Source organism: Calonectris borealis, chromosome 2 (genome assembly GCF_964195595.1).
Source record: "Calonectris borealis chromosome 2, bCalBor7.hap1.2, whole genome shotgun sequence".
Classification (NCBI taxonomy): Eukaryota; Metazoa; Chordata; class Aves; order Procellariiformes; family Procellariidae; genus Calonectris; species Calonectris borealis.
The window spans coordinates 22253869-22266758 of record NC_134313.1 but is presented as its reverse complement, the minus strand read 5'-3'; the positions used below and the strand labels follow the sequence as shown (position 1 = coordinate 22266758).

The 12890-nt window shown below is 38.4% G+C and overlaps 1 protein-coding gene across 2 annotated transcripts in view; it reads left to right on the top strand.

Annotated features, from left to right (window-relative positions):
• The window catches only part of ZFPM2 (zinc finger protein, FOG family member 2), a 323396-nt gene that overhangs the window by 208829 nt on the left and 101677 nt on the right, over positions 1 to 12890 (top strand). For both annotated transcript variants that reach the window (XM_075141292.1, XM_075141291.1), the window contains one exon: positions 5399 to 5510. In XM_075141292.1, the coding sequence (XP_074997393.1) occupies positions 5399 to 5510 (112 nt within the window). The remainder of the gene's footprint in view (positions 1 to 5398; positions 5511 to 12890) is intronic.

Sequence of the window (12890 nt, the reverse complement as noted above, 5' to 3'; positions counted from 1 at the left end):
GCTAGCAACGATCAGGCATTTGAAATCAGAATTTCATAGACTTCAAACAACTTGCTCATACCGTATTTCCCTTCAGCATGGGGGTTTCCTCAAGTTTCTGCCAGGCCACACACATCATATGTTAGAAATCTTTGCAGGGAAGAGCCCATCTAAAGTTACTTGTCAACACTGATTCCTTTTAGCAAGAGTGCAAAACTATTTTCGGCCCGCTGTGATGGCTATTTTTATCTCCATTAACCTCTTGACTGAATATAAACATTTATTGAGGCTTACCTCCCTTGTTTGTCCAGTTACTTCAAAGGTTAGTGAAAAGTGGATGCCTGCCTGACCTCTTTCATCCTCATTAGCTGATTCTAATTGTTCCCTGAGAGATCACAGTTTTGACCCTGTTTGTCCTTGTCAAATTTGTCTAGTTATGGCATGAAGACATTAGAAGAAATTGCATTTTCAGGTAAAAATGACTGTAGCGTAGAATACACAGTTACCTAGTATAGAGCAGTGAACAATATTGTGGTTCTTGAATGTGCCCTCATTTCCAAAATGTGAGGTTCCTCTTGTGTGGCCCCATCTTATGGACACGTGTGCTAGTAGATCCCTATGATTATACTTAGGCAGTAAGCAGGATGTTTTGTAAGCTTTTGAGTAATTTGTAGCAGTTCTTTTGGAGGGAGAAATAAAATTTTGTTTGGTTTTTGAAGTCTTATTTTTAAGCAGCTGTAATATTGTTGCTGCTGTGTCAAGGAAACTTTTTTGTAAAAAGGTACCTTTCTTAAACTAGAGATATTCCTAGCACTGTAAAAAAAAAAAAACAACATAGCATAAAGTAGCTAACACCTCCCACCAGCACCACCATTTTGGGAATACCAACTAAATGTTTCAGTACGACAAATATATCTTATGAATTACAGGGTAATTTTCATAGTACACTCTGAGAGTCAGAGCGTGAACATACTTTACTTCAAGTGGGATGGTGTCACAAAGGTAAAGAATTGTCATGAAGAACAATTTCCCCTGCCAAGAGTTTCTTCTGTGTGAGGCCAAGAACGCCCTTTTTCACGTTCCTTGGTGGATCTCAGTTGCGATTGTACGGTTGGGACAAAGGACCTGGCAGGTCTCAGTTAGGTATCTCAAATAGAGAGGTCCCAGGCTTCACAGGTTGTAACCAGCGCCTTAAATTCCACAGACACTTAGTGCAGATTAAAAAGCACTGGTGTAATGCGCTCAAAGCACGATATCCTGCTTTACAAGCGGGTTGCTGCATTCTGCACCAGCTTCAGCTTTCAAATGGATTTAAAATGTAGCCTCAGGTATAGCGCATTGCAGTAGTCTAATCTTGAGGTGATAAAGGCATGACTGATTTAACCATAGCTTCGTGTTATCTTGGACTGGGGTCTTTTCATTTTAACCATTTTAGGGAAATGGCCTTTCCTGAATCAGCAGGCTTGCTTCAATTCTTACTATGTAATAAGGCACAACAAAAGCCAGCCTTTGTCAGTGGTGAACACCTCCTATGAACATGTGAACCTCACAGGATGCCAGACCCCAAGAACTGCTGCGGTGGTCCCGGCTCATCTTACAGCTCACACAATGTGCCTGTGAGGTACTTCAAAGAGAAGCCATTGCCCGTCTCCCTTAGTGGAGCTGCCAAGCTTTACAAGCAGCCAGGGCCTTGTGAAGTTTTGCTTTCATATTAAAAGAAGTTTATTTACATATCTGTGCAGCTTGGGAGCAGAGCTATGGCAGAGTGGGAAATTCTTTTGAGGTGTCCATCAGCTTTCCTGGCCTAGCAGAGCTGTGAGACGAAACACCCTGTTCCTCCTCCAGCCTATCTCTAATGCCTAGAGACCACTCACAGCTGCTGAACTGATTACAAGTTTTACTGCCAAGCTGACCTGGAAGCTAATTTAGTGATCTCCATGTAGTTCTTTAAGTTCCAAAAAAGCCCTGTAAACGGAGGCTGGCAAAGCGAACTCGCGTCCTGACTGCTGGTGCTCAGTCTACCTGCTGCTGCTGCTGCTTCACCTCAGAAGGAATGAGGCACCAGCCTGGGCTCCTCTCATTGTCTAGAAGAAACAGGGGCGGTGGCCTGGGACTTACTAAGCCTACCGCTTACTAAAGGACAAATTAATCTCCATGAGAAAGTCAAGTGGTATCTCTGCATCTCATTTCTTCCTCAGCAGTATGTGGTTAAGTATAATCCTTTCCCAGGACTTACTTTTTGTCCTGTCTATGTAGATAATAAACTATTGCCCAGCACAAGAAGATCCTGATATTATTTGAGGGTTTTTGATACCACCTTAATGCAAATAATACCCTTACAGACAGGAGAGAGACAATGAAATGTCAGATGTCTAGGAAGAAGAAAACCAGCAATAGGAATTAGATCTTGTGAAAATTAAATAGATGATCCCTTCTGCACTTAAAAGATAGATAGAATTTTGTTTCGTTTTGTTTTTTAACTTGGCCTTCAACTTAAAAAAAAGACTTGTTTGAATGTCTGAATCATTTATGGTGTATAAACCTGTATAATATTGCACTGTCTTTTGATTGTACTTGGGATTACCGGAGACTGAGAGCACATACAAGCACAAAAAACATGTTAAAGGCTTGACTGAAATGGCAGTTGGAGAAATGCAGCATGTGGTAGGAACATGTCCTGGTCCTCCTCTTCATTATTGCTGTGCAGTCACGGTTGCTAACATTCATGCTAAAGCTTGTATTTAATATGGGTATGATTCTCAGCTATGTGAAGAATAGCCACTCTTCCTTGTTTCCATAGCAGCCTTAGCACTGTTTTGGGTGTAAATGACACTAAAGTCCAGTCTTTTCTATAATAGAAGATAGAGATGATTACCTTTCATCTCATCTCTTGAAGATCTTTTTCAGTTCATGCCTCATTTACATCATTATTTTCTGTGCAGTCCATATGTAAATACTTTGCACTGATTTCATAATTGGTAATATCAGACTTCTTGATAATTTATATATGAACTTAACCAAATTAAAAAAAAAAAGTCTTCTTTACTGGCCAATTAGAAATCAGAATTTAAACGCAGATTTCAAACTCATGCAGTTGGATTGACTCTTGTAATGCTTCATATAAGCAAACGCACTTTCTGCAACTTCCCGTAGAAAAAGCAGTACTAGGAATTGAGACATTGCATGTCTCTGGTTGCAGTATTTTTACACTAAGTAGTTATATTGTTGCTAGCTATTACATTCCTTTTTACTAATTTCATTCTTCATTTATATCTGTTTTTTCCAACACTTCTGGACGATGAATAATGTCATGGAGTGCATATAGAGGAAGTGTGACTTATGCATAAACATTTGTATGAAAAATGCAAAATATAAAATGCAAATCAAGCAAGAAATACCATGTTGGATAAAACAGTATTAGAGAATAAAGAGATCAGAAAAACAACTGAAAATGTGAAGAACTGTGACATTCAATACATCTTATTCTATCATCTTTATTAAAATATCGATATATCGTAAATTATATTAAATATATCTTGTATAAGATTATGAATTTACTCTTATGTAACTAAAGTATTTTAAATAATATCTTATTTTCAATAAATCTTTTCATGTATATTTTGGGAATGTAATATGTTCTATGGTAAGTCTTAATACACTTCACTACATTTCTAGAACAGTCATAGATGATAAATGTGGCCAACACATCTGGAATGTCCATGTAAATATATGATTTTCTGTATCTTGAAATTTTTTAACTCTCTTCATCATACAGCTGGAGCCTACTAGAGAATTATTGGTGGAATATGAAAATAATTAATCAAATCATCATGGTTTAACCCCAGCTGGCAACTAAGCACCACACAGCCACTCGCTTACTCCCCGCCGACGGGATGGGGGAGAGAATCAGAAGAGTAAAAGTGAGAAAACTCGTGGGTTGAGATAAAGACAGTTTAATAGGGAAAGCAAAAGCCCCGCACGCAAGCAAAGCAAAACAAGGAATTCATTCACTGCTTCCCATCGGCAGGCAGGTGCTCAGCCATCTCCAGGGAAGCAGGGCTCCATCACGCGTAACGGTTACTTGGGAAGAAAAACGCCATCACTCCAAGCATCCCCCCTTTCTTTCTTCTTCCCCCAGCTTTTATTGCTGAGCATGACGTCATATGGTATGGAATATCCCTTTGGTCAGTTGGGGTCAGCTGTCCCAGCTGTGTCCCCTCCCAGCTTCTTGTGCACCCCCAGGCTACTCGCTGTGGGGTGGGGTGAGAGGCAGAAAAGGCCTTGACTCTGTGTCAGCACTGCTCAGCAGTAACGAAAACATCCCTGTGTTATCAACACTGTTTTCAGCACAAATCCAAAACACAGCCCCATACTGGCTACTATGAAGAAAATTAACTCTACCCCAGCCAAAACCAGCACACAAATTCTCTTAGAAAAGGTTGGAATGTCTTGGACAGAATTATATCCCAGAAAAAAAAAAAAAAATTAAAAGTTACATGGTGACCGATGTACTTTGTACTCTCTTTTGTGGTTTCATGCTTGACATAGAGAAAAAGAACTGTGAATGATGGAAGTCTAAGTGGCATCTCAGTGCCACATACTGACAAACTCAGGATTACGCACAGAGTTTTTGCCATTTGATTAGTAAAAGGAGTTAAGTGTTAATAAATTTGAAGCCTCTACCTTATCTCCTCAAATACCAAATTCTCTAAATATAGAATCTGAAATATACGTGGGAGATGGTTTTGTTAAATCTGCATCTCCTTGCCTGCATGCCTTTGAGGTGCAATGAATGTTAATGCTTTATTTTTGTGCCTTTGAATTTATTAATACAACTTCTTTTATAGTCTTTTTGGAGACAAAATGCAGTGAATCATTAGCATTATTATTATTTCAGACATAGTAAAATCACACATCAACACTTAGCAAAAGGGGAAAAATTCCATTATCCATTCACAACAATTTCCTATGATAATACAAATGTTACCCAGGACAGATCTTTGAAATGGATACCGATTCTTTAAATTCTCTCCTGTCTGTTTCAGGAAATAGTGAGATCCCATTGATAATGAATTACAATGTGTCTAAAGTTCACTTCTAAACACTTGGCTCTTTGCTGTGAAAGTCATCTGCATTCCCTTTATAATTCTTAGCCACCAGAGATCTTGCTTAATCTTGGAGATCTGATCCAATATCATTCGGAAAAATCCTTGATAATAGTTTCACCGTTCAATCAATGAAAGAACTAAAGCTTACTGCTTGTGTCTTCTTAAAAAAAATCCTGAGGCAGGGGAATAAGACCTTGGCTTATGGGTTTGGAGATTTTGTTGTTTGCAAATAAAATGATTATTTCTATTATTATTCAAGTTCTTAATCAAGGCAAGCAAATAGCATCTGTTTGTTATCATCCTTCCTACAGAAGACAAAGGCTTCAGTCCCTATGGTACTGACTGCTGGCCCCAAGTGGTTGCTGGATGTGACTTGGCAAGGAGTAGAAGACAACAAAAACAACTGCATTGTGTACAGCAAAGGTAAACACAAGCTGATTTTTTTTCTCTACTTTCTTGTGCAAGGTACTGCGATAAAAATATACCTGTTGCATAATAGGAAAATGAAGTAGTTTATTTCCCCTTAAAGTGGAACGGTTTTCATTCCCATTTTCCTACCCTGCTCTAGTTTTGCTGTTTTTTTTCTTTTTTCCTTTTAATGACACAAAAACCCGACATGGTGTCTGTAGTGTACTAAATGCTTTATAAACACAGAAGGACATCAGCTAACATAAGACATACCATCCATTTCTCTCTGAGAGTTAGTGCCTCTTGGGAAACGTCAGTAAAATCTATACACTTTAAAAAGGTGGCTTCTTTCTGACATTTTATTGGACATACTGGATAGCATTTCTCCATGTTACATTACATTGTAGACTACTAACTGAAGTCTGGTTTTATAAGAAGAATTCGAACTTGATTGGACTATGATAAGACTTCATGTCAGCATGGTAACAGAAGATAACTGGAACTGGATTTCAGGGTTGTCACCTCTGACATTCCAGTCTCTGTGTAGGGGCATGACGTGATGGTGCTTCACTGGAATGTATTGGCTAGTGGGAATGCATATATAATTTCTGCCTTATGTGAATTGTCAGATTTGCTGAAGTCAGTGTGAGTTCTTACAAGGCCCCCCAAACATGCTTTGTCTGACCTACCGCATCTAACAGCTACTTTGGTTCAAGGTGCAAAGGCTTTTGTCTTGCATCTTGAACCAACCCAAAGAGCCGTGAGTTCAAGTCCATAGTGCCATGGACTATGCACCACGCTGTTTGGTCAGTCACTGTGAAAGCTTTGTAAATGTGGTTATTGTATCATTACAGTATGTTAAAAAAACCCCAAAACATTTGAATACATGGAATAAGAATAACTTATTTAGTGTAGCTGGTTTTGGCATTCCCCCTGAAGAAGAGGTTGCAAAGCTATGACTTTCCTTCCTTGTATTTCAATCACCAATCTCAGCACTTTGTGAAGACTTCAGAACATGCACTGTTCTTTTTAATTTCTTTTAGGTTTTATTTCTAACCAAACAGACCTACTGAGATCAAAGATTTGTTTGCTGAGGCAACCTAGTGACCGTTTCAGCATACAAGCATCCAGGCAAATAAGCACCCATATCAATATATTAACATACAAAACACTAATCATAACATCAAAGACTCCTAAAAACTTACTAGAAACAATTACAACTTGTTCCTATAATCATTGCAATTTATACACTTATAAGAGGATTGCTTTTAAACTGCCACAAACCTTTGAAAGTTGAAACGCTGAAAACAGGGAATTTGCATGTTAAAAATGAGTTGCACACCAGGGTCTTATAAATTCTTTCTATTATAATTACAGAATGCCAACACATTCATTCTGCAACCTGAAACACCTGCAGTACTAGAGGACTGGGCTCAGATCTAAAAAGGGTTGAGCTGCCCTTCCTTTCAGCTTGCTGATTGCTGCCCAAGTGGAAGAAGCAGCAAAGTGCTCTGACTAATATAGTGAAGCTTTTCTCGTGAATCCAGAGCTGCAGTTTGCTATTCATAGTATTGACTACTCACAGGCAAACTCTTCTGCAACAACTTTTTAATATAATGGGAAATTACTTTCACTTCAAAATGTAGCTTCTGCAAGTTCCCATAGGACGATGTCTTATCAAGTATTACGTTCTTTCTGTAATTATAATAATACTTAGCACATATATACCAGTAAGACTTTTCATCTTCGAAGTACTTTACAAACACTAACTAATTCATTAGACAGTTTCAGTGTTATCTGTCTGATTGAATCTATTGAAATACGATTTTTTTTTTCAAATACTAAAAACTTTCTTCAGTTTGCTGCAATCTGAGTAGCCCAAAACATTAGTCTTTTCATTCAAACGTGCTGGATTTTGTTTCACTGATGATGCTGGTTATTTTAGTACTTGGTTAACAAGGTATTGTGAGACGGTCATACAGTGCTCAAGGTGAATTCTGTTATCTCTACTGCAGATGCGTATTATAACTAAAGTTGAAGATAAATTTGAGCCCTAATTTATAAATACATGTTAAAAACCTGCTACTTCACTAAACTAATGCGGAAATAAGTTGTAGATACGCTTTACCTTCACTGCATTCTGTTCATCTCTGCACTTTGAGTTGGCGGCTCTGTCATCCATTAAGCACCTACAGTTGCCTTGAGCTCTGCTGGGATTTTTGTACTAGAAAGATAATTGGCTTGGATCACAAAACAATGTCAAATAGAAGATGGTAAAATAAATAAATAGAATAATGTTTCTTCCTTCAATTTGTATCTCATCATTCCAGATTACTTTGCCTTGATTTGTGTTAGCTTTCTGTCTCCTACAGTGCCATTACTTCTAATGAAACAGTGTCAGCTGGCATGTAGTTGTAATTCGATGCTATGTTGTAGTTGCATGTGTATAATTTTGTTAGTTTGCTTAGCAATACATTGTTATTTCTGAAAGCAATTAGCTGAACAAATGTGTGGAATTGTACATGAAGCAGATTTGGTCACCTGGGAGCTGTTTTCCTTGCTATACCCAAGATGAGATGAGTGGAGTAAATTGGCACATTTCTAAGAGGAAAATAAGTTTGAGAATTGGCTAGCAGACGTGGTACTGGTCGATCAGTTGCTGACTCAGAAGCACGTGCCATTTCCTTGTAGCTTATTACAGTGATATCTTTGAGAGCAGAATTTTCCCTAGGTCTTTCAGGAGAGCATAGGAATGTCAGCGTGACTTCCAGTTCACTAGGAGCTATGAGCACCGTAGTCACCCACGTATTGGACATGGAATAATCACAGGGAGAGGAGTCTGGCATGTAGTTCCTATTGAAAGTGAACCTGAGCTGGCCAGCTAACTCCCTATTTGCCTTCAAAACTCTCCATAAAATGTTTTCCCTAGGCAAGCAAACACAAAAAGTGTGTGTGCGTGTATGTATGTGTATATATATGATGTACATATATAGGATTATATTGCTAAGTTATTACAGTGCAATCACAACTAATCTTCTATATAAATTTATAGATTAAGAAACCAGTTATTTAAAATCATACATCAGAATACATTCAGAATGAATAGCTATGAAATAACTATTCAGTATTTGAAATTAATTCTATTAAGTCCAGGATCACTTATTTCTATCTGTATTTTTTATAACTACATTTCCCCAATACTAGGACAAATTAGAAAAGGGAAAAGCAGTTCATTAGTATCCCTTTTTACAAGCTCTGATACAAGCTGGTTGCTCATGGCATGTGCCATTATCCCATTCTATTTTTTTGAAAGGAAACTTTTACAACTGTAATTACATTTAAAAGACGTGCTCTTTTTGTTTTAATATTTATGTTAAACTTCTTTCATGTTTCAAAAGTAGTCTATTCAATAATTTAAGAGATGTCCTAGAAACAGTAACTGAAATCTTAGAGACAGATATTAGGAATTTTACCTTATCTAGAATTACAGATATGTTCTTTCCAAAAAACAGCTATAGAGTTTCAGTAATTCAAGCAAGATACATTGGTGGGAAGTATTAATCCATGAACTGTATGTTCATCGCAACATAGTGTACTTGAGAAGCATTCATGCCTAACAGAGTTGTGGACCAGGCCTGATAAATCTCTGAGACCAGAGGTAGGAATCCCCCCACAACCTAGGAAGAGGCTGGGGTATTAACTGCAAATCTTCCACTGGGACTGTAAGGGATTTTAAAAATGAATTACGACTGAAAAGAATAGAAAGAGTGTAAAAAATACAGTTGCACAGACTGAAAGCCATGTTCATATTACAGACATTTTTCTACATATTATTTAAGCCATTTATGTGAAATGTATGGATACCGTATGTTTAGCGGCATTGTTAAAACAGGGTGTCTGTACAAATATTTAGCTGTGGGAATTATAAAATCATAAGGCGATTAAGTTAGCTAGTTGTGAAATTCCAATATTGCTTTTTAAATGACTTCAGGATATAGGAGGTGCTAAGGTTATTATCTGTTATCAGGAATACAGCGGAATTGTACGACTGGATAATAACTAAACAACTGACACAATGTAAAATTACATTATCAGTGTGTTAAAACAAAATTGCGCCCTAAAGGAGTCTACATGCCAGCTCAGAGCTGCAGTGTAATTATGCTTAACTCTGATAATTAAAATACAACGGAGATCAACAGAATCATTTTCATTAAGAAAATTATTAATGATGGTGGTATAACAGTAATTGATTGCAGAGCACCACAGGATGACTCTGTGCAGGAAAACCAACACGTTTAACGTGTGCCTGGGCCGGTTGGGTTGCGTTGCGTACCACCGAGCAGGCTGCCCGGCCAGGTGGCAGCTGCGGGGCACGTCTCCTGCTGCAAACCCCAAATCAGAAAATGGCTGCTTTTCAGGCTGCGGCTTGGAGGGAGAGGGACGGGTGCTGGGGGACGGGGCGGTGGGATGGGGTCAGGGTCGGCTGCCAAAAAGGAGCTGGCTGCCGGCAGCGACTCACACGCCTCTTGAGCTGTCCATCATCTCATTCCGTGTGAGGCGGTGTTTGGTTTTGCATTTCCATTAGTGATTTACTGATGTTATTTCCTCCTCTGCCTGGCCTCACTGAGTAGTTTATGCCCTTCGTTATTTCTGAGAGGATGCGGGAGGAGAAAAAAACCATCCTCGCCCCAGCGCGGTTCCACAGGCACCGCGTGACATCCGAGTAAGTAATTCCACAGGATGGTCCTGTTAATTGTCCCGGTGGTACGGACACATGATATCAATGCCATAAAAAGCCTCTATCCCTCCGTAAGTGAAATCGCAGTCAGTGCCCACTGAGCGACTATAACAAAATCCTGGCTAGGGAGGATGTTGCCTAAGGGTAAGATCCGAGAATTGTCATTTTCTTTTGGTGAACACAAAACTGGGGCGGGGGGGGGGGCCGCAAATTCGGGGGAGTGCTTCTCCGCACAGCTAAGGGATGGGTGCTTGCTCAAACAGATGCTGCTTTTGAAAGCTGCCTAAAAAAGTCTATTCTCCAATCACAATAGAGAACAAGCCTGCTAGGGTGGATTTACAGGATGAGATTAGTTAAAATGACAGCTGCCCACACTGAAACTGTGTCATGTAGCTAATTTATAAATAGAAACTCGAGGAGAGGCAGCACACAGGAGAGGGCAGAGCAGAAGTCGGGGCTGGAAGCAGGGCTTCCCCTGGCTGCCCTGCCCGGTGGTTGACTTAAAATAAGTCAGTAAATATGTAATTGTTTACTTACTTCACTGGTACTGGGATGAGTTATTTACCTGATATATGTGCCATGTGTTGAAGATAAAACAAGAGGTTACATGAAATTACTAGTAAGAATTGATGGCAATTTTTAATTAATTTTGCTAATTTAAAGTAAACAGTCTATTTTTTAACATACAGGAAAAGTCAGTTGTGACAACAGAAGGGTTCTTAAATTTTTCTTTAGTGACAGAGGATTACTTTTCTTAATTGTTCTGTGAGATCCTTGATACCATGTTTTCCCCAGCAAATGAGTTTTCAGCTAGTAAATACTTTTTTTTTTCCCCTGCAACTTCAGGCAATGTAACGGTACATTGCGCCACAGACATATAACATCAGAGACCCTAATGAGACACAGGTCAAACATCATAAGGAGTTTAAACACTGCTGCATTAGAATATGAGTATATTTTGTTTTGGGTCAGAGAACAAGTTGTTTAATAGGCCAAAGGTTAACTTGGGGCATATATTTTAGATTGCAAGGGGCTTCTTTCCACATACTATTAAAAGCAAATTGAGTGAATTTACTTAGTCTGTTCCACGTGGACAGTAAGGAAACTGCAGTATCTGCTGTCCCTCTGGATGCCTCCATTAGCTAAACAACGTGCTGAAGCCTTTGGTGGTGCTACAGGTTTTTGTTCTTTCTTTGTATCCACTGACAAAAAAATCTTGAGTTTTTAACAAAATGCATGCAACGCTTATCCTAACATCAGAGGTCCATGGAAAAGCTTGGTTTACATTTCTTTTTCCACAACACTGAAAAATTGCAAAATATTTCTCAAAAGAAGTACGATTGTGTGTATAATGCGTATATAAAATAGTATTTCTACAAGGGCAATATACCTTCACAGTCACTGGAAGAAGGTCTCGTGGATACAGACATAAAGACATGATTGGTAGGCAAGTAGATGGCACCATTCATGTTTGGTTTTGCAGGGATGTTGAGAAGAGAGGATGCCTGATGACACTGTTGCAAACGAAACCGTTGCAAATCAGTTCTACTACTTTCCTTCCTGGCCACAGAAGGAGAAAATATTTTGTCCCCATAAGCAGTGATATTTATTGCTTGCTGATGGCAGACACAGTGTTGTGGACTTAATTCAGATACAATTCAACTTCAAAGAACTCACAAAGCAGGATTGCACTTTTCCTTTATTTTTATTTTTTACCTATGCAAATAGATCCAATGGGGGATTATCTGCTTTAGGGAGTTTAGAGGTCGGGGCCTTGTATATGGTCTTAATTATCTGCAAGAAAAAGGTTATTTTATTCATCTATATGGAATTAGTATAATATGCATATAATAGCATACAGTGAATTATTACATGCCTTCTAAATTCTAAGCGTGTAGATAATAAAGGGAAGATGACAAGAAATGCAGGGGTACAGCTATATTTCACTTTCAATATGAAAATGCTTTTGTTCATTATTAGTTCATTTACGTAGCAGCCAAGTGATATTTTTAGGTTGTTTTCATATGTACATTGGTTTGGTTTTTTTCTTGTGTTCTTCTTGTCACTTATTATGTAGTTTATTTCATAGTTTGAAATTGGAATTCTTTTTCACTTGAGGAGGCAAGAAAATAGGCAGAATACTGGCATGATTTGCACAGAATTATATGTTTTGGATGAAAGCTATAAAAAGCTGTAAACTGAGTCTAACACTCAGTTATGAGAACATGTTCAGGATGGAAAATAAGCCCAGTCTGTACTTCACACTGGGATCATGTGAAAAGAAATATTGCTTCAACCATTCAGACCACTGGCAAAAATAAATGCAAACATCATGCAAAGATTTTTTTTTTCAAGATATCTATTTGTCCCTCATTTTTCTAAGTCAATTGCAATAGAATCAGTCATTTAGAAATCATTTTAAGAAAAATGTTGTCATTATTTTCAGGATATGACATAGATGCTAAATGTGTTTTATTTTCTTTTTAATTAAAAAATTTTTTTTCAATCCATTATGCTAAATAAATATCGAGGACTGCAGTAAACCTTGTGACCCCTGTGGCTCATGGTAGCGTTACCTCTGTCATCTTCCCTGCAAAGCAAAAGGGAAGGAAAAAAGCCCCCAAATTTGCTGAGCCACACATTTCAAGTTGTCGACA